This window comes from Geospiza fortis, unplaced genomic scaffold (assembly GCF_000277835.1).
Source record: "Geospiza fortis unplaced genomic scaffold, GeoFor_1.0 scaffold118, whole genome shotgun sequence".
NCBI lineage: Eukaryota > Metazoa > Chordata > Aves > Passeriformes > Thraupidae > Geospiza > Geospiza fortis.
This window is the reverse complement of record NW_005054380.1, coordinates 1,448,914-1,468,623: the sequence shown is the minus strand read 5'-3', so window position 1 is coordinate 1,468,623 and position 19,710 is coordinate 1,448,914. Positions and strand designations below refer to the sequence as shown.

General features: G+C 52.2%; 2 protein-coding genes across 2 annotated transcripts in view; one reads left to right on the top strand and one right to left on the bottom strand.

Annotated features, from left to right (window-relative positions):
* The first annotated feature begins 6 nt into the window (after window positions 1-6).
* Window positions 7-2,514, top strand: PROCR (protein C receptor). Its single transcript, XM_005425090.2, has 4 exons — window positions 7-20; window positions 115-351; window positions 1,196-1,462; window positions 1,544-2,514. Exons 2-4 carry the CDS (start codon window positions 132-134, stop codon window positions 1,654-1,656), a joined length of 600 nt encoding a protein of 199 aa, XP_005425147.2. The 5' UTR covers window positions 7-20; window positions 115-131; the 3' UTR covers window positions 1,657-2,514.
* A 5,349-nt stretch (window positions 2,515-7,863) lies between these two features.
* The window catches only part of DNAJB11 (DnaJ heat shock protein family (Hsp40) member B11), a 14,106-nt gene continuing 2,259 nt past the window's right edge, over window positions 7,864-19,710 (bottom strand). Inside the window, exons 2-10 of the mRNA XM_005425044.2 lie at window positions 19,406-19,703; window positions 16,289-16,386; window positions 15,260-15,392; window positions 14,231-14,373; window positions 13,573-13,655; window positions 13,049-13,106; window positions 12,443-12,554; window positions 11,789-11,948; window positions 7,864-8,728 (exon numbers count right to left, since the gene is read on the bottom strand). Of these exons, the coding sequence (XP_005425101.2) occupies window positions 8,664-8,728; window positions 11,789-11,948; window positions 12,443-12,554; window positions 13,049-13,106; window positions 13,573-13,655; window positions 14,231-14,373; window positions 15,260-15,392; window positions 16,289-16,386; window positions 19,406-19,703 (1,150 nt within the window). The 3' untranslated portion in view covers window positions 7,864-8,663. The remainder of the gene's footprint in view (window positions 8,729-11,788; window positions 11,949-12,442; window positions 12,555-13,048; window positions 13,107-13,572; window positions 13,656-14,230; window positions 14,374-15,259; window positions 15,393-16,288; window positions 16,387-19,405; window positions 19,704-19,710) is intronic.

Genomic DNA, 19,710 nt, shown 5'->3' with positions numbered 1-19,710 from the left:
CTGCGGGGCTGAGCAGGCAGGTAAGGCTGGGTGGGGCCACCGGGGCTGGCGTGGGGACACGCGGGGCTCACGGCGGGTGACGGGATGGTGGCTGATGTCCCGCGTCTCCCGCAGCTCCGCTCGCCTTCACCATGCTCCAGCTGACCCGCGTCTACAAGGGCAATTCCATGTTCCGGGGGAACGCCAGCCTGAATGGGCAGCTCAGCCATGTCCTGGAAGGGAATAATGTCACCCAGGTGATCCCGCTGGAGTCCCCGGACGCCTGGGCCCGGCGGCAGGAGGAGGTGATCACCTACCTGGGGAACTTCAGGCAGCTGGTGATGCTTTTCAACAAGGAGAGACCCACCGATTGTGAGTGGTACCCGGGGGACGGGGGTGGGTGCCCTGGGGAATGGGAGCCTCTTCCGTGCTGCCAGGCCCGGGGGTGGCTCTGCAGGGACACATGGGCGAAGGGATGGGGACAGGACCATGTGCAAAACCTCTCTGTGGGCAAAGAGAGCCCTTCTGTGGAGCCGGGAATTTCTTACCCGGAGCACACCCTGGGAACGGGATGGTGCTCAACCTGTTGCTGCTCCTCAGGAAAAGGGCTGGGGGCTGCAGCTTGTGGGGTGGTGAGGTGTAGGAGCCCTGTCTGCTCCCTGCCTGTGCTCTGCCCCCATCCTGCCTGGATCCCACTGGAACCCTGCCTGCATCCCGCCTGCATCCCGCAGCCTGTAGGAGCTGTGGGACGCTGCGGGCGAGTTTTGTGCTCCTGCTCTCTCTGCCCCACAAGCCCTGTCGCCTTTGCTGCTCCTGCCCGGGGTGTGCTTTCCTTTCCTCTCCTTGGTTACTCCCAAACCGGTTTTGCCCCAGCCCCACACTCCCGTACCCTTGGGGAGCCCGGTGTCACCACGGAGTCTCAGGCATGACCCGTCCCCCCCTCCCGGTGTCCCTGTCCTGGTGTCCCTGTCCCAGTGTCTCGCTCCATCCGCGAGAGCCACGAGCAGCTCTGTGCCCAGAGCCTCCCCCTCTGCAGAACCGGAGCTGTGCTGTGTGGGGATAAAGGAGGGAAAATAATCCCGGTCACTGCCATGCTCAAACCGAGGGCAAGCAAAGCTCGGGGTGGTGCTGAGGCTGTGCAAACTCCGCGCCCAGTTTGCTGCTGGTGCTCAGGGCGGCAGCGTGGTGACCTTGTCCCCTCCCTCTGTCCCCGCAGTCACCCATCACCTGTGCTGCCACCTCGGCTGCCGCCTCTACCCCAACGGCACAGCCCAGAGCTTTTACGAGGTGACCCTCAACAGGACGGCGTTCCTGAGCTTCCATGTCCCCAGCGCCACCTGGGAGCGGCTCTGGCCCGGAGAGCTCCCGGTGGCCGCCTTCGCCCAGCAGCAGCTGATGAAATACCCCATAACCACCCAGGACCTGCAGTATTTCCTCAACACCACCTGTGTCAGCCTCCTGCAGGCTCAGAGCGCCAGGACAGGTCGGTGCTGGGGCCGGGGCTGGGGACGGGGACGCGGTGGCGTGGCCCATTTGTCACCTCTGTCCCTCTCGCCTCTTGCAGGAAGAGTCAGCGGCCGATCGCGCACTCCGCTGGTGCTGGGGCTGGTCCTGGGCAGCCTCGGCCTGCTGGGCATGGCCCTGGCCATCTTCCTGTGCACGGGAGGGAGCTGCTAGCGTGGGCAGCTGTCCCATGTCACCCCATGGACACAGGGGATGGACCTGTCATCTCCCCGTGCAGCCACCACCACCCTGTGGGGGCAGGGGACAGACCCATCATCACCCTGGGGAGTCAGGGATGGATCCATCATCTTCCCAAGGATCCAGCAACTCTCCATGGATCCATCATCTCCCTGCAGAGTCAGGGATGGATCCATCATCTTCCCAAGGATCCAGCAACTCTCCATGGATCCATCATCTCCCTGCAGAGTCAGGGATGGATCCATCATCTTCCCAAGGATCCAGCAACTCTCCATGGATCCATCATCTCCCTGCAGAGTCAGGGATGGATCCGTCATCTTCCCAAGGATCCAGCAACTCTCCATGGATCCATCATCACCCTGTGGAGTCAGGGATGGATCCGTCATCTTCCCAAGGATCCAGCAACTCTCCATGGATCCATCATCACCCTGGGGAGGCAGGGATGGATCCATCATCCCTGCACAGAGACAGAGGGGGATGAAAGCCCATCAGGGGACCAAGGCCATCCCTCACAAGGGATGCATGTACCCAGTGCCACAGGCTTTGCTCCCCAAGGACACCAGTGGCTTCCCAGTCCTGTCCCAGCTGGGCTGCCCCCTCCAGCAGCCCCCAGCCCTGTGGATGGTCCTCACTTCAGGCAATGCACTGAGACTCCACACAGAAACACTGGGCATGGATGGGAAAATGGGGGAGAGAGAAGTGGGGGAAAAGCAGCAGGAGAAACAGCCATGGAATGGATAAAAGGATGGTGTTAAACCCTCATTCATCCCTGCTCCAGTGGGGATGGAGGGAGGATGTCACACCTTGTGTAATAAAACCACCCATCAGCTCCCACCACGCCTTTGGCTGCTCTTGTTCCCCCTGGCAGCACTGATGTGGGGCTGTGGATCCATCCTGGGCCATGGCTGCTGGTGCTGGGTGGGCTCGCTGGTATTGCCAGCCCCTGTGCCAGCCCCTGGGTTGTGTACTAAGTTTTCCGGGTCTCTGGAAAGACACTGGTGGTGTTTGCACCTCCTGAGCTCATTTCAACCCTCTCCCAGCTTTGGTTTGACTCAATTGAGTAATTTTCTCAACGTTTTTAATTTCCTTGCTTGATGTGAGATGCTGAGGTCAAGTACACACAGCTGTGAGGGGACAGTTTTCCACAATCCAAATCTGAGCTAAAACCTCCACTCTGACTGTTTAAACTTTGATTGTGTTGATAAGAAACTCTTGGCCACATTTCCCTTTCACCCAAAAGTGGATTTTGAGCTTTCCTGTGCATCTCCACTGCTCTGGCAGCAGGAAGGGAGCCAGGAGCTGGCTGGGGACAGGAGAGAGGCTTTCCTGGATTAGTTTCCAGCTCTTTCTTTTCTAAACACCCTGCAAGAGAGAGTGGGATGAGGGAAGATGGGAAAAGAGATGAGGGACAGAAGGGATGCGAAGATGACCTTAGGGGTTGTCCTCACGGAGGGATGGAGGAGGAGGAGGTCTCCAAAGCCCACATCTCATCACCCTGGCCCTCAGCCACCCCTGGAGCAGCCCCCGCCTCCCCCAGGCTCCCGGGGCAGGGGCTGGGGCGCTCCCCACCCTTGGCGGGCTCCGAGAGGCCGAAGAATCCAAAACAACACGGCCGAGGCCCGGGAACGTCATGGCTCAGCCCTTGGAGCAGCGCCCTTGGCAGGAGCTGTGCTGTGGGCCGAGTGCTCCAGGGACATCCAGGGACACCAGGGCAGTGCCCAAGGTCACACGTGCTGCATCTCTTGTCTGCAAAGGGATTCAGTCCCTTCCAGCTGGGAGGAACCGCTGCATTCCCAGCTCTGCTTTGAGTTTCAGGGGCATCTCTGCTACCTGCAGATGTTGCACCGTGGTCCCCAAGACTTGGAGTGATTCCTGATCTCAGTCCCCTCTCCCTGGGCTGCAGCTCCTTGCTCTGGCTGGGATGGCTGAGTATGGATGCTGTGGGATGCCCATGGCTGGGATGGAGCTGGGATGGCAGCCACAATGGACAGACTCAGGTGGGAAACACTGTGGGGGAGGCCTGGAACAGCAGAGCTTGCTTTGCTCCAGAAATGTGTCATCTTTTGGACAGATGAGCAAGTCTGAGCTTGCCCACTTCACACAGCTCTGGAAAAGCCTTTTCCCTGCCCCAAGCTCCCCGTGTGTGTCTGGAGAAATGCTCCAGAATGGAGCTGACTCTGCTGCAGCTCCTGAGTTTCCACAAGGGACTGGGCAGTGGGGATCCCCCAAAAGTGCAGAACCCCAAGGAACAGCCTCATTTCCATTGGTGTCCATGGGCAATGCACCCAAACCTGGCACCTCCATCCCAAGGCACCTCCCTGGCGGTGACATCAGTGTCTGTCCTGGATGGGGTGGCCAGCAGCAAAGGGTTATGGTGGCAGCATCCACCTCCAACATATTGTAGCCCCAAAATTTCTCTTCCTCTCCCCAAAACCCTCAAGTGCCTCAGGCAGCTGGGGACAGCAGCCCAGCTGCCTCAGAGCTGGGGGCTGGGCTCCTGTTCCAGCACCACTCCAATACAGTTTCCTGGCAGCCAGCAGCCACATGCACAGCTCACCCTTTCCCAAATTTGGTTGCTCTTCCGCCCCGATCACAGCTCGGGACAGGCGCCAGTGCGTATCCCATCAGCGAGGGGTGGTTTCAGTTTTCTCCTTGGAGGACTTCTGTGTTCTGCAGGAGGGTGAATGAACCTGCATGGAAGCCTCTGGCAGCTTTAACCAGCTCCCAGAGTGACCCATCCCTGTTATCTGCAGGGATTGCCGGGCAAGGCTGTTTTCCATGCATGGTTTCCATCAGCCCACTCCACTGCCGCTGTCTTGGATAAGGGCTCAGATAAGACACCCAAGCCTCAATCCAACAAGTGATCCTCACTTGTTCCAGTGAGGCAATGTCCTTGTGCACCAGCTCTTTCCTTCACCCATCCCATGGGGAACTTGGATGGGATGGGCAGGTCCCCGTTTCCTTTAGGACATCAGCTCCCTCTGCAAGGTTGGTATCTCCACCCGTGTCCTTTGGGAGCTGCTGTGCCTCAGGACAAAGGGCTGGATGGCTCCAGGAGATGCCCAAAACCAGTGATGGATGAGCTCTGGTGCCTGCTGGGGTGGGAGGGGAGAAAAAGGTGGGGCTGATGGGATCCATCTGGAAGGAAGCGGGATTATCCCTGTAAACACCTCTTACGCACTCGGTGCCTGCACTGGTGTCATTGTGGCTTTTCAGGACTAAACAAACCCCATCCTTCCAAATTCTCAGAGGTCACGGTGTCACAGCCACAGATGTTTTAATCCTTGACTTTGGGACATGCTTGTTAACACCAGGAACTGCACTGGGGGTGAGGGGATCTGCTTCCCAGCGGCCTCCTGCTCCCACAAGGAAAGGAGCAGCTCCCTGGAGAAGCCTCTCAGCGCAGGGAAGGGCCGTGCTGGCCTCTCCCTCCTCGCAGGGCCATCGGCGCCCAGCGCTGCCCTCTTCCCTTGCCGCTCACCTCCCAGGTCAGCAGGAGGAAATGGGAGGAGAGAGCTGGCTGCTGGCCAGGAGCAGGGATGGGTGGCAGCGGTACCGCCCATCCCACACCTCTGGGGGCAGCTCCGGAGCAAGCCAGGCTGCTCCACCAGCTCCTCCTGCAATGCAGGCGAGCAGGGATGGGATGGGGACTCCTGGCTGGGAATCGCAGTCAGGATTCCAGGGAAAAATCATTGCTTCACCTTCCCTTCCCAGCTGGAGGTTCCCACTCCAAACCAAGTAAACTTCTGGCACCAGTCCCTTCTCCCTTCTTCCTCCACTGCCCAGCCCTGGAGCAGAAAGGTTCAGAGGGAGATAAAGATATGAAAAAACAAGATTTTTCTTTGGAAAAACCCAAGCTTGCTTGCACTGCGCCTTCAGAGATGTTTCCCTGGAGAAATGGCTGTTTGGGAACACTTTCACCACTTGCCAAAGTTGGGAGCAGCCTTTGGTGTGACTGAAGCCGTTGGGAGCAAAGCTCTCCTCCCAAGACCCCCACACCAACTCCTTGGAGCAGCCCCAAAACTTCACCATCCGGTTTGGGATGGTGAATGTGGCTCTAAGTGCAGCCAGCCCAGGCTGTGGAGGGACAGAAGACACACACAAGGCTGCAGGGCATGGCGGATCTGAGCCTTGTACTCCCTCCCAGCATCAACCTGCTATGGAATCCTCATCCCATCTGCTCCTTCCCCTCCCCTGGGGTGGGAGGGATCCAGCCAAAGGGTGGGAACACAGCTGATGGAGGTGATGACATCTGAAAGCCAGCCTGTGGTGAGGCCCTGAAAGAACACACACAGCCCCTGGAAGTGCTGAAAACCATTCCCTTCAGGAATAAACCAGAACCCCATTTCAGCCAGGCCTTCCCAAAGCAGCAGGGACTTCTGGGAGTGCATTCCAAGGACAAGTGTTTTCCTAGAAGATTTGAACAAGATGCCTTCACCTGAACCCTCACAATGTTCCAAGGATTTAGGTTAAAGAAGCCCAGGAAATCTGTGTTTATTTGTTCCAGTTTGGGAATGGCGCTGCTTAGAAAGGACTGGAAATTCAAGCTGTGCATTACAGAATTCCCAGCCCGGAGGTTCAGTCAGGATCCTTGTTTGGTGCCAGACCAAGATGTGAACATCTAAACCTCATGGGAAGCATTTCTATGGATAAAGGAGTTCATGTGTGCCATAACTTGCTCCCAGCTCCATGTCACAGGAGAAGGGGACAGGGAATGCCATGGACACCCAGCACCCTCTGCACTCCCAGTCCTCGGAGGACAAATATTCCATGATCCTAAAATCCTGCACACTGTGAGTGGGCCAGGACCAAAACCTCTGGGAATGTTTGAGCAAGCACTGCTGCTGCTGGGCAAAAGCATGGAAGCCCTGGAAACTTTGGAGGTGGAAAGGCATTGGAAGCTGGCTCTGAACACATCCCACAGCAGGGGAAACGGGTGGAAGGAAGCAGGGGGTCTTGGTTGGAATTTGGGGCTTTTTTTTCCTGTCTTTCTCCCTGCTGGAGTGCAAGCTGGGGCTCTGCAGCCATTGTTGTGCTCTCCAAAGAGTCTGGCCCCACAATGCAATAAAAACAAACCACAGGAAGGAAAGGAATTAGCAGGGAAAGGAAAAGCAGCAGTGGGAACAAGGACTCAGGCCCAAAATAAACCTGCAGGCTGCTGCTGGGGGTGCAGGTAGGAGAGGTTACACAATGGAGCTCAGGGGTGAAATCCTGGCTTTTTGGATTTACTGCTACAGGTGAACAGGGTTGCAAGGGGCTGGAATAACAGGAAACAGCCCCATGCACAGGGATATGGGAAGGAACTTCTTTGAAATCTGAGGTTTCCTAGAAACTTGAGCTAAGGGGAAGCAGAGGCAGCACCTGGAAAAAACTGAGCATCATGGGCAGAGGAAGCAGCCTCAGCTGGGGTTACCACTTTATCCCTATGGATTCTGAGGAGAAGCAGGACCTTGGCATTGTGGGTTTGTCTCAGCTGCTCCCCAAGCCCCTGCTGTGCTCTGCCAAGGCAAACGTACACAGGATCCAACAGGAAATCTTCCCAGGGCCGCTGCTTCCCCTGCGTCACTGCCCCTGGAGCTGCAGGGGAGGGTGGGACTTGCTGGACAAGGGCAGCATGGACACAGGGGCTGTGCCCACCTCGAGCTGCTTCCTGCTCCCGGGAATAAACTGAAAACAAAACCACCCTGAGGCTGCACCTGCTGCTCCTCAGCAAACACTTCCCTGGAGGCAAACCAGAGCCCATCCACTTCCCAAACAAGGAATGGGGTAGGGAGAAGCTGGAAGATTTACAGCCCCAAGATTCCTGAAGGAATTGGAAGGAGTGTGGAGCCCGGTGGCATTGGGCTCTTCTCCCAGGGAACAGTGACAGGATAAGAGGAAACAGCCTCAAGTTGTTCCAGAGGAGGTTTAGATTGGATATGACAGAAAATTCCTTCCCTAAAAGGGTGGTCAAGCACTGGCACAGCTGCCCAGGGCAGTGGTGGAGTCCCCATCCCTGGAGGGATTGAACAGATGTGTGGATGTAGCACTTGGGGACATGGGGCAGTGGTGACCTTGGCAGTGCTGGGGGAATGGTTGGACTTGACCTCAGAGAGCTTTTCCAGCCTTACTGATTCCATGATTTCTGCTGCTGCCTGGCACAGGGAAGCCCAGGTCTGTCCCAGAAACACATCACCAGGGAGGTTTTGCCATTCCAACTCCAACAAACTTTATTCCCATCAGCCTCACCCGTCCTCACGGAGGACAGAGCGCAGGAGGGGAGGGAGCTTTTCCAGACTGGTTCCATGTGGGGGCAACCAGGGACAACCAAGGCCATGGGGAGCCATTCCCAAATTCCACCACGACCAAGGAGTCCTTGCTAAGCTGGTGCAACTTCAAATTTCAGACCAATTTTTGGGACTTGGTAGTTAGGAGAGCCCACAGAGGCCTTGAAAGACTCTTTTCCCAACCAGTTTTGGGGCCTGACACAGCCCAGTGCACTTCTAACAGCACCAGTATTCCTGCCCCAAAAGCAGACTCTGAACCAATACCACACTCTGGACTCAGAGGGGAAGGGGAGGAAGGGCTAGGATTACAAATATCACCCCAAAACAACAGGAATTTGGAAGAAATTTACACGAAGGACGTAAAAAGCAGGAGCAGCTATGAAAATATGTTGAGATGGCCAAGAAAAGTCACATCAAAATATATTTAAAAACCAGAAATTCCAATCTGTGTGGAATTTAAAACTCCTTTCCCCCACCTATGTTTTCCTGCTCAAGGAATCTCTGTTGTTCCAGGACGTGGAACATGATAGGCAGCACCAGTTATGTCCTGAAAAAGTATTTCCCCAAACTCTGAGCACTTCCATAATTTACAAACCAAAGATGAGCTAAACCTCAACCATCGCCCCCCTCCCTCTTCCCCCTTCTACAGTGGGCAGGAGAAAAGACTGCAAACAAATCTGACTTTGCATTTCCAGGGAAGTCCAATTTTTCCACACATCAATATCCCTGCAATCCATTGTAGACCTTCTGCACTGATCCTTGCTTCAACAGCTGCTTGAGACCTGCAAGGGAAGGGAGAGCGTCAACACGCAGAGCACAGCAAAGATGTCAGGATGACTTTTCCAGCACTTCTTCCCCATTCCTGATATCCCATACACTAAACACTCCAAGGAACTGGCAGTTCAAGGATCTGGCAGTATCAAATTCTTACCAAACAGGCTAAAGAGTGAGTCAGCCCTTAAATCCATAATAGCTCATTCTCCTGGGGTCGGCACGGCACGGCAGGGAAGGGCTGGCAGGTCTCCACTGCTGCTTAAAGGGCAGGCCCAGAGGGAGCAGAGGAAGCAGAGTGGCAAGGGTGGATGTGTCACTGTTTTTCCAGAGATTAGAGAGGGAGTCCCCTCTGATGAACTCAGCCTGGTCACTCACTGCCCTGCAACCCCTCAGGACACAGCTCAGAGCAGCCTCAAAAGCCACTGAACCCAAAACAGAGGGAAACTCCCAACACTGTGGGCGACCTTCAAATAACTAAAAGAAGGACATTGAGGGCTGGAGCATGTCCAGGGAAGGGAATGGAGCACCAGGAGAGGCTGAGGGAGCTGGGAAAGGGGCTCAGCCTGGAAAAAAGGAGGCTCGGGGGGACCTTGTGGCACTGCACAGCTCCTGACAGGAGGAGGCAGCCAGGTGGGGTCAGTTCAGCTCAGGGGAACAAGGGACAGGATGAGAGGAAATGGCCTCAAGTTGCTCCAGGGGAGGTTTAGATTGACTATCAGTAATGAAATCAACCAATTTACTTGTACAGAAGAAAATTCCAACCTTCAGGCATGCAAATTCTTCAGGAAATCCTGCTAAAAAACAGTTCGTCTCCCTGAAACCCTTGTCCTGCTTGTCTATCCTTAAACCTTTTTGGCTACACATTCTACTGTCCTTGAAAACCAGTGATGGGATGCATAAGGGCTACAGTAGCTGTGTTAAAACACTGGAAAACTGCCCTGGAAGTAGTAACTGGAAGCAGAATGTCTCTCTGCCAGGCAAGAACTTCTCATGTGCCTTGCCTGACGGCCAGAGATTCCTGAAGTTTTTTCAGGAACACCAGGACAAAGTGAACACATGTCCAGGAGCTGCTCATTATTAGAACAGGTCATTCTCCAAGGCAAATTCACTTCCTGAGGAGCCTTCAAGTCACATTCCAGCTGGTGGGTGAGAGGATGTGGCTCCTGGATGTCTGGTTCTTAGAAAGGAAAGCTGTAGCTGGAGAAAGGTGTAATCCTGAAAGAACTGGAATCAGCACCACTCCACACCTCATTTCCCAGCAGCTCCCACACCTCTGGCAGAACACCCCCAGCAGTGCACAGGATATTTCATCATGTACCAGAGGTTTAATTAGGAATTCCAACCAGGAATCCTAACAATTGGTGCTACTGCACTTCCCTGAAGTGCAGCCTGAAGTCAATTTTTCCTTTGAAATATTGTTGATACTAACAAAAAGTGACAGGTTACAGCACAGAGGGAGAGGAAGCTCTGATCAGCAGTGATCAAGTCCCACTGCAGGAAAGAAGGGATATTATTTCTGTGACTCCAAAGCTGGGGGTGGTGCTCTTGGAGCCAGAGTATCTTCTGACAGCCCCAGAAGCTGGATATGCGGTCAGGAGATAAGAAATGAGGAGCACTGCCAACAATAAGGAAAAAAGGGATGTTTTGAATTCTGAAGCCCACAGTTTTCCATTGAATGTGTACACTGAGCTGCTGCCACACACAGGGATAGACCTATTCCCTCATAAAACTCCTGATATCGTGGATGTTTGGAGATACCCAGCACACAGAAAGGCATCTGACTGCCTACCCAGTCACCTTCCCCTGGGAAATGTGTAATTGCTTTGGGAGGGAGAGAAACACCCAAGGCCCTGTGCCTGAACACACCCTTGCCAGTGCCATCATCTCTCTGTTCCCGGATATCCACAGAGGTGTGTGAGCAACTCTGTCAAAAACATGGAGGCTTCTGTCACTGCTCCTTGCCCAGGGTCCTCTAAACTGCCAAGAGCAACAGCTGCAATAACCTCACATGTGTTTCAGAGCTGCTGTTGCCTGATGAAGCTTCTGGAAGGGCAGCAGAGCCTGGACTGAGACTCCGCAGTGACAAGGCCATTGTGCCCTACACAACACTCTTGGAACAAGAGGGAAAGCACAGGGATAAAACCACGAAGCAGGGTCACTCTAAGCCCAGCCCAGAGGTACAGAGCTCCCAGCCCAAAGAGCTGCAGGAAGAGCCTCAGGACATCTGGAGCTGCAGCCACCAGCTGGACTGCACAGGGCAGCTGGCACAGTGTGGCCAAGGCAGTGGAATAAAACCCACCCAGCGCTTGGCTTCCCACTACAAACTTGAGGAGTCCAGGAAATCCACTAAAAGAAGTCAATCCACTTCAGAAGAAGCCCTGGAAGAAGTTCTGGGGATTTCCTGAAGAGCTGCATTAGTACATGCCAGGAATATCTTTGTCCCGTGGCAGAGGATGAGGCCCTTGATCCCTACTCTGATGTGGAGCAGCAGAACCACAGAGGCTGCTGGAGCAAAGAATTCCCTGCTGGGGGTACAGGATTTAAGGATTTACCCTCCTGGCAATTTTAGGATTCCTACATGGTTCATCAGGTTTCCATTTGAAGCTGAGCAGCAGATCTGTCCTAGAGGGAGTAGGGTGGAAGGAGCTGTGAGAAGGAACAACCTTTCTCCTGACACAGTGTGACATTCCTTACCCTCAGCAGCAGAGGGATTTCCACAAGTCTTCCCTCCAAGAAAGTAGCAGCAGGGGCTGGAAAACCCTTTGTGATCCCATTCCAGCCAAGCAAAGCAGACAGAGGCTGAGCCCAGCAAGGCTGTGGGGTCAGACAGACGGGCAGCACCAAAACAAAGCACCTGCACACTTGCCAAGAGCTGCATTCCAGCAGCAGCACATCCCAACCTCAGCAGCCAAGCTCCCTTGCTTCCAAAGGAAGTGGGAGTTCATCACAGGCCACCAGCCAACTGTGCTATGTTGGACAAGGGGCACAGGGACAGGAGAGCCCCTCCTGACTGCTCCAGCCCCTGGAGGAGCTGTGCCAGGTTCAGGCCGAGGGCTCTGGGCACGCACCTTCCCGCTGCTCCGGTGTCAGCTGCTCCTTGGGGAACTCCACGTCGAAGGTGATTATTAGGGAGCCTTTGATGTTGTTGTTATCAAAGTTTGGAAGCCCTTCTCCCTTCTTCCACAGCTTGGCGCCGGGTTTTGTGGTTTTATCCCGCACAATGTGAACCTGGAGAGAAAAGGAAAGTTAAAGCATTAGTGGTGTTACAGGATCCCAGGATCACTGAGGTTGGGAAAGACTTCCAAGACCAAAGAGTCCAAGCCAAGACTGATTCTGACCTTGTCAATCAGAACAGAGCACTGAGGGCCACAGCCAGATGTTCCTCGGACACCTGCAGGGATGGGGACTCCACCACCTCCCCGGGCAGTCCATGTTCTGTGTGTGCACCCCAATACTTACTGAAAAGCTCCAACTGGCATTGATTCCTTGCCAAAACCAGTGATATCCCACGGGTCCAGGCTGTTTCACTGGACACATGCCAGAATTAACTCCACCCTCTGCTGCTGGGACAGCCTGGAAGTGAGGCACCCCTCACAGAGACTCCATTGGCCTGGAATGCCCCAACAGAGGGAATACTGTAAAAAAACAGACCCTGAGCAAGCCAACCCTCAGCACGGAGCTGCAGGTGAAATTTGGGATGCACACAACACCCTGGGCCTCACCTTGTGCCCATCCAAGTGGGCAATATCCATCTCAAAGCCTGTCAGTGCCTCGACCAGCGAGATCGTCACGTTTGTGTACAAGTCATCTCCTCTCCTTTCAAACACTGGGTGCCTGTGGAAATAAGAGCCATTGAACTTTACTCCTTCTCCAGAGGGGAAACAGGTCCTTGAGCTTCTTTCCTTCAATTTGGGAGGTTGGAGAAAACATAAATAGGAGGGGAAGTGAAGAATGAATCAAATTTAGCTTCATTTTCCTGTATAAGATACGCACTGATAAATGCCTTTTCTATTTCTAGGGCACTGAGTGGTGAGGTGTGGCAAGAGTCCTGACTCACACAGCAATTTTCTTAGTAGTGCATTTCCTTACAACAGCAAGATTGTGTGCTAGAAAAAAGGAAATATTTGTTCTGAATCACACATGGTGAATTCAAGCCAAAAAAAAAAAGATACTTCGATAATTCTACTTTTAACAGCATCAAGTCCAGCTCCTCCAGCACCACGAGGGCTGAGCATCTTGCACAGCCCTGAGTGCCAGACCTGCACCTGTCCTGCGGAAGGACAAGCTCCATCTGGCCAAGCAAGAGCCCAACTAGGCCAGAGACTTACTTCAGAACTTTTATTCGGAAGCGCAAATCTCCTGGCTCCCCATCCACGTGGGGCTCACCTGTGGGGGAGAAAGAAAAATTTTGTTTAAAGGAAATAGTTAGGAATGAGTGGAGAGACAAGCAGGATATTACAGTTAAAGGAAAAAAAAAGAACCCAACTAATTGATCTTTAGATGACCAAAATTCTGCTTTAACATCTCCTAAAGAGTTTAGGGCTTTATGGGTGCTGCCTCAGCAAGGTCACACCTCTGCTTTTCTGGAAGACCGGTCTGCATGGTCTCCAGGTTAATGATGTTCTTTAGCCACTGAAGGGCAGAGGGGATCCCTTCACAGGCTCAAGCCTGGAACAGATGCTCCTGCTCAGGTGTTGTCCCCACTCCCAGCTGAGGAAATGAAACTGTGTTATCCAGACTTAGGAACATGCTCCTGGATTTCAGCACATGCAGAGAACACTTCCAACCACATGGGAACCATGTGCCAGAGAAGCATGGAGGAGGAGCAGCTCAGAGCTGAGCACACACTCACCTTCCCCAATGAAGGGATACTCCATGCCATCCCTCACCCCTGGCTCTATCTCCACTTCCAGTGTCCTCTCTTCATTCACCAGCCTGAAAATGGGAAGAGCAACCCAGCACTCAGTTTGCAACTTTATTTATTTATTTCAACTACATCTCAACTTCTAATTTGTGTCCCTGGGGTAAGGAGAGCACCCCCATAAGCTCACACGTGGTCTCCTTGCTCACATCTAAACCTAGAGAGTCAGAGTTGCCTTTCTGGTGAGCTGAGACTCAGGAAGCAGAGAAGGTGAAGTTGAAAGCTCCCAAATACACAGTCAGCACCAGGGGGTGTGATGGCATTCCATTTCAGCATGGCATTCCATATCCAGCTGTTCCCAGCTGTGTGCTTCCTGTTCAGATCCAGCTGTGGAACTTTGTGCAAGGAATATAAGGCTGGAAGAGGAAAATGGGGAGCTCTGCATCCAACAGATGCAAGAATCAAGAGTGGCTCCCTGGAAATGGGAACCCGGTGTTAAACCTTCCCGAAGTCCCCAGCTCTCCCTGGGAACACAGGTGCGTTCCCCCATCTAGCGGTGGGTTTTGGAAAAAACCTCCCCATATTGATGCCACGACATAAAATCACGGAGTTTAGGATTCTGTGGGGCAGGAACGAGCACCAAACTCACTTGACGTTGGGACACTCGTCACAAACAACTTCCTGAGTCATCTGGAAGCGCCCAGGGCCCAGCTGGGTGGTTCTCATCTCCTGCCTGCAGTTGCATTTCCGTTTGCCAGGTGCCTGTCTTGCCACTGGCTTGTTCCTGACAACCTGCAGGGAAGAGGGAGAGGCTGATGTCAGTGTTCCCGGGTCTCCACAAGGGTCTGGATTTCTCTGAACAGAGAATTTGGGGTGGAAGGGACCTTAAAGACCACCTAATTCCAGTCCCATGCCATGGGCAGGGACATATTGTGTGGTGCTGCCACAATAGCTCCAAATGTGGCCTTGGCAAAACAATGACAAGTTTTCACCTTGTAATCACATGTTAAACACCAAAAAAGCTCTTTCTGACATCACTTTTGCCATTCTATTTCCACACAGGAAAGGTAACACTAGGATGGAACACTCCACACTTTGGTTATGACATTTCCTTGTCCCACACAACAGGGAAATTATCTGGACACAACACAAAATCAACCAATGGAAAGCCAGCATGCAGACAGGAGGGACTGTCAGCACCAGAGATGGAGCTTGCTTGAAAGAAGATAATAATTTTCCACATACTCTTCTCAGTTATATGATCTGGAAACTTGCAGTGACATGTTTGGCCATAGAAGGAAAAATTCTCAATATGGTTTTACAAGAACTGCAAAGTGAATTTGAAGCTTATCAACAGCCCCTGAAATATTCCTAAATTCTACACAGGGACAATTTACACCTTTTCCAAGTGGCTGCTGCACTAATCAAGCTGAGCTGCTGACTGACAGCCAACAAATCAGTATTATCACACTTTATGGAGACACTGCCAGATGCAAAGGGTCAATAAATATGTGGTTTCTTCAGTAAACTACAGGAAATAGCACCACAACATCCTCCACTGCCAGACCCAGAAATGGAGCATCTATTTCAGCTCTGATTTTTGGGAGAAGATATTCTGAGCTCTGGTCAGGCACCTCAAACCTGGGAACACAAGAAACACTGAGACAAGTAAACTTACTTCTACAAAGTTTCCTGAATACACCTCCTCCAGTGTGACCTCCAGGTCCACGATGATGTCACTTCCCCGGGGAATATTCCTGTCTTGCTGGCGAGGGCTTCCTCCAAACATGAATCCAAAGTCCCCAAAGAAACTGGAGTTAAGCACACTGGTTAGCTCAGGAAGGAATTCTAGGCAAATGCTTCTACTCCACTAAAAAGCAGCAATCCTAAAGCTCCAGAGTAAACCCAGGAACCTCTTTTGTTACACACCTAAAGTCTTCAAACACAGCAGCCATTTCGGAAGTTTTCTGCACTAAAGAAAACAAAATTTGGAGCAGAACACTCAAAATCTGACCTCTCCACACTGCACTGCTGCTCAGCTGCCACCACCAACAGGTATAAACTCTGAGTAGCACTGCAAGGCTACTGCTAGCAGGTTGGTTTTCAGTAGTTTAGAGACAAGAGGGATGAGGAAAACTCCCTAGGAGTCCTGCATATTGTCGCTCAGAACAGAGCAGAGCAGCAGTGCAAGTCCTCCCCCAGGATTAGAAGAGCTGAGCAACTTCTGGAATTATTTTAGGAAATTTATCTAAAGGGGCAGAAAATCAGGCTCTGTCCAAGCAATGTGCAAGTGCCTTTGGTTTTTAATGCTCCAAATTCTACAGGGGCTGTGCAAGTAACCACAGCATTGCTTTGCAGAAGGAAAAGTGTTCCCAAAGTGATGTGTGACAACAGGTCAAACCCCTATCACACACAGATAACCTGAGAAAGTTTCCACATGTTTGAAGCAGGTGCTGCACCTGAAAAATCACCCACAGTGCCCAGAGGTGCCCACGTGGGAAGTCTCTACTGGATCCTGCTTGCAGCAAGGAGTGGGGCACACCAAAACTGGAAATTGCATATAAATGTATTTCTTCAAATTCTCAACTTGCACATCAGCAATGCTGGGCCAGGTAAAAACCCCATCAAAAGGGTGCTTGAGCATCACAGAATCAGAGCAGCAGCTGCAAAGGGGTTAAAACAGCCCAAAGGGGTTAGAACTCCTTACTGGGAGAAGATGTCTCCATGGGAGCTCTGGTGCCCATCCTTCAGGCCCTCCTCTCCATAGGCATCGTACTGCTTCCTCTTCTCCTCATCTGACAGCACCTGGAAAAGGCAGGAATGGAGGAAAGGCTCACCTGGAGCTCAGGGGAGGTGTTGGACAAGGCTCTGAGGGCCCCCAGCACTTTTCACTGGGGACTCTACAGGAGCCCTGCTTGCTGTGCTGTCTGCAAAAGTTAAGCTCATAACAAGCACATTTTGTTTATTTAAAAAGCAGGAGCAGCCTGGAAAACATAAACACTGAGTTTATCTTAAATATTGAAAAAAGAATCACAGGGAATAACTCAAATTCTACAAAGTAGGACATGCTGAGATGAACAATCACATACCACCATCCCTGTGTCTCAGCCACAACTTTTAAACATTGGTTTTATTTCCTAAGTTTTGGTCTTTGCTCTTTCCTGCCTCAGAGATCCAGAAGTCTCTGGTCACATTTAGTGTTCCTTGCCCTTCCTCCCTCATTGATCATATTTGGAAAAGCCAGAGTTGGCAGGTTGGCTTTCAGAAGGCTGTAGAGGAGTGGGAGCAGATGGAGAAGCAACTCAACAGGTGGAGAAACAGCTAAAAGAGGAAAACCAGCTGAATTTGGGGTGTTTGGAGAAGCTGTGGCTGCCCCATCCCTGGGAAGTGTCCAAGGCCAGGCTGGATGGGGCTTGGAGCAACCTGGGATAGTGGAAGGTGACTCTGCCCATGGCAGGGAGTGGAAATGGATGGGCTTTAAGGTCCCTCCCAACTGAAACCATGCTGAGATTCTGTGGAATTATAACCACTGATAAATGTTAGCAACAAGGGAAAATTAGCAGTGGCTTCACCACCATCACCCAGCAGGTAAGGGTTCAGTTCTCCCTCTGCTACTTGAGATTCCCATGGAAACTCCTCCCAAACCCATCCTGAGACTCAGGACTCTTTGTAGAAGAGTCTCAGCTCCCTCTCCTGGGATCAGTCTCTTTCCTGGCTCAAACAGCTGAATTCAGAGCACACAACTCTGGGCTGGAATCACCGAGCCTGTGAAAATGAAGACACTGAGCAGGTTCATTAACCTATTTTCCCCTCAATTTTTTGGGAAAGCTTTGCCATAATCAGCTACCCAGCCCCTGAGCAGCAGTGCTATTAACAAAGGCTTTATGGTGAGGAAAATCCTGCTTTATAAGGGACACCCGATTCTGGTTCCATTCTGCCCAAAAATCAACTCACTGTGTCCCACAGCCAATTCAGCAGAAGGATTTCCAAGCTGTCCTGGCTAAACACAGATAAAGACCTGGCAGGGAGGGCATCAAAAGCTTCCTCCAAACCTCACACACATGAATACTGGACTTCTGATTTGATTTTACAACCATTTTTTCACTCAGCTTTTAAATAGAAAAAATAATCTCAGCTGCTGGCAAACACTTAAACCAGCTGGAACTCGGGGAAGAGGCAGAGAAATCCTTTGCCAGCAGGAAGTGCCAACAAGATTCCAGCTCACAGAGGCAGCACCAAGCTCACAGCTCCATGTGCCTCAATCCTGAAGTGCTGCAAATGATAGAGGATTACTTTTTCCCACAGAAAATGTCTTTATATTCATTTCCCCAGTGCTAATAAAGCCAGTTTATTTAAGTCAGAACGAAAAAGGGGGTCCTAGCTTTTAAAGAAAACAAAAGTGAAGATTTTTCTTTCTCAACACAAAGAAATAAATGCCAGCTGGTTCTCTCACTTCCTCTTTTGAGGAATATTTGCATATCTGAGGAGCACCAGGGATGGAAGCAGGAGCCAGGCTACAAACCCTTTTCCCTGCAGCTGGGTTTTTCCCAAAGGACCCCAAGCTCCCACCCAAAGAGCAATTCACTGCTAGGAATTTCTGCTGATGGAATTTCTCAGCACCATCTTCCTCTCTGCTGCACAGGGGGGAGCAGGAGCAGATGGAGTCCAACAGTGACAGAAGGAGGACAAAAAGGGCAGAAAACAAGGAGGAAACATTCCATCACTGTGTATGTACAGCCAAGGAAAGCAGGCTCTGACTCCACACCTTTGGGCAACACAATAATCTGTATTTGATTTATTTAATGCACTATTTGTGTGGGGCATCATTTGCATGCCACAACACCATCATGGAATAACAGGAATCCTGCTGTGACCCACAATTACTTTTCTCACTTAATATTCTCTAAACCCAAGGCCAGCACCTTTCACTTCCCATCAGCTCAGGCTGATCCCAGCCAGGCCCTACACACACTTGGAGCTGCTGCACCTCCACTCCTCCCTTGAGGAACCTGGAATAAATTCCAAAGAACTTTAAGCTGGTGCCTTGGCTTCCTCCTGGCTGAGAGGTGTTGGATTGTCCTCTGGCAGGAGCAGCTCTCCAAGCAACCTGGTAGCCTCTGGATCTTTGTTTTTCATTTGGGAGAGTATCTGGAACTGGATGTATTAACAGGGGCAGGATGGAATTTGGGGTAGTAATAGGGGGAGGATGGAAAGCAACCTGCCCTTCCTTGCAAGGTCTTTATCTGTATTCAGCCAGGACAGCTTGGAAATCTTTCTGCTGAATTGGCTGTGGGACACAGTGAGTTGATTTGGTTATTTGGGGTGAAATGGAACCAGAATTGGGTGACCCTTGTAAAAGCAACTTCATATGCTCTGGATCTCTGTTTTTCATTTGGGAGAGTATCTGGAACTGGATGTATTAACAGGGGCAGGATGGAATTTGGTGTAGTAATAGGGGGAGGATGGAAATTGATGAGAAAGAAAGAAGGGAATTCGATGTGGAAGGTGTCCCTGCCCATGGTGAAGGGATGAAATGAGATCATCTTTAAGTCTCTTCCAACATAACCCATCTTAGGATTCTATGACAATAAGAGATGTGAGATGGAATTCAATATATTAACAAGGGGAAGATAGAATTTCACATGGTTACAGGGGAAGGATGGATTCCAGCTGCACCTTAGGGAAAAGCCTTTAATTCCCTACAAACCTCCTTTCCCATGCCCTGAACGCTCCAGGAGGAATCCTGCGAGCTCCATCCCACCCTTCCCAGCCCGGGGAGGACATTCCCGGCTCCAGTAGGGACACTCCCGGCTCCCGGCCTTACCTCATAGGCAGCGCCCAGGTCCTGGAACTTCTCCTGGGCCCGGGGGTCGTCGGGGTTCCTGTCGGGATGGAGCTGCAGCGCCAGTTTGCGATAGGCCTTCTTGATGTCCTTGATGGAGGCGCCGCGGGACACCCCCAGGATCTTGTAGAAGTCTCTCCTGCCGTGGGGAAAGAGAGAAGGTGAGGGAAGGGAACGGGGACAGGGTGAAGGAGAACGAGGATGGGAGAGAGAGGGGAAGGGAGAAGGGGAGCGATGAGGGGAAGGGAGCGGGGTCCCGTCAGCGCCGCGCCCGCCGACCCTCAGTA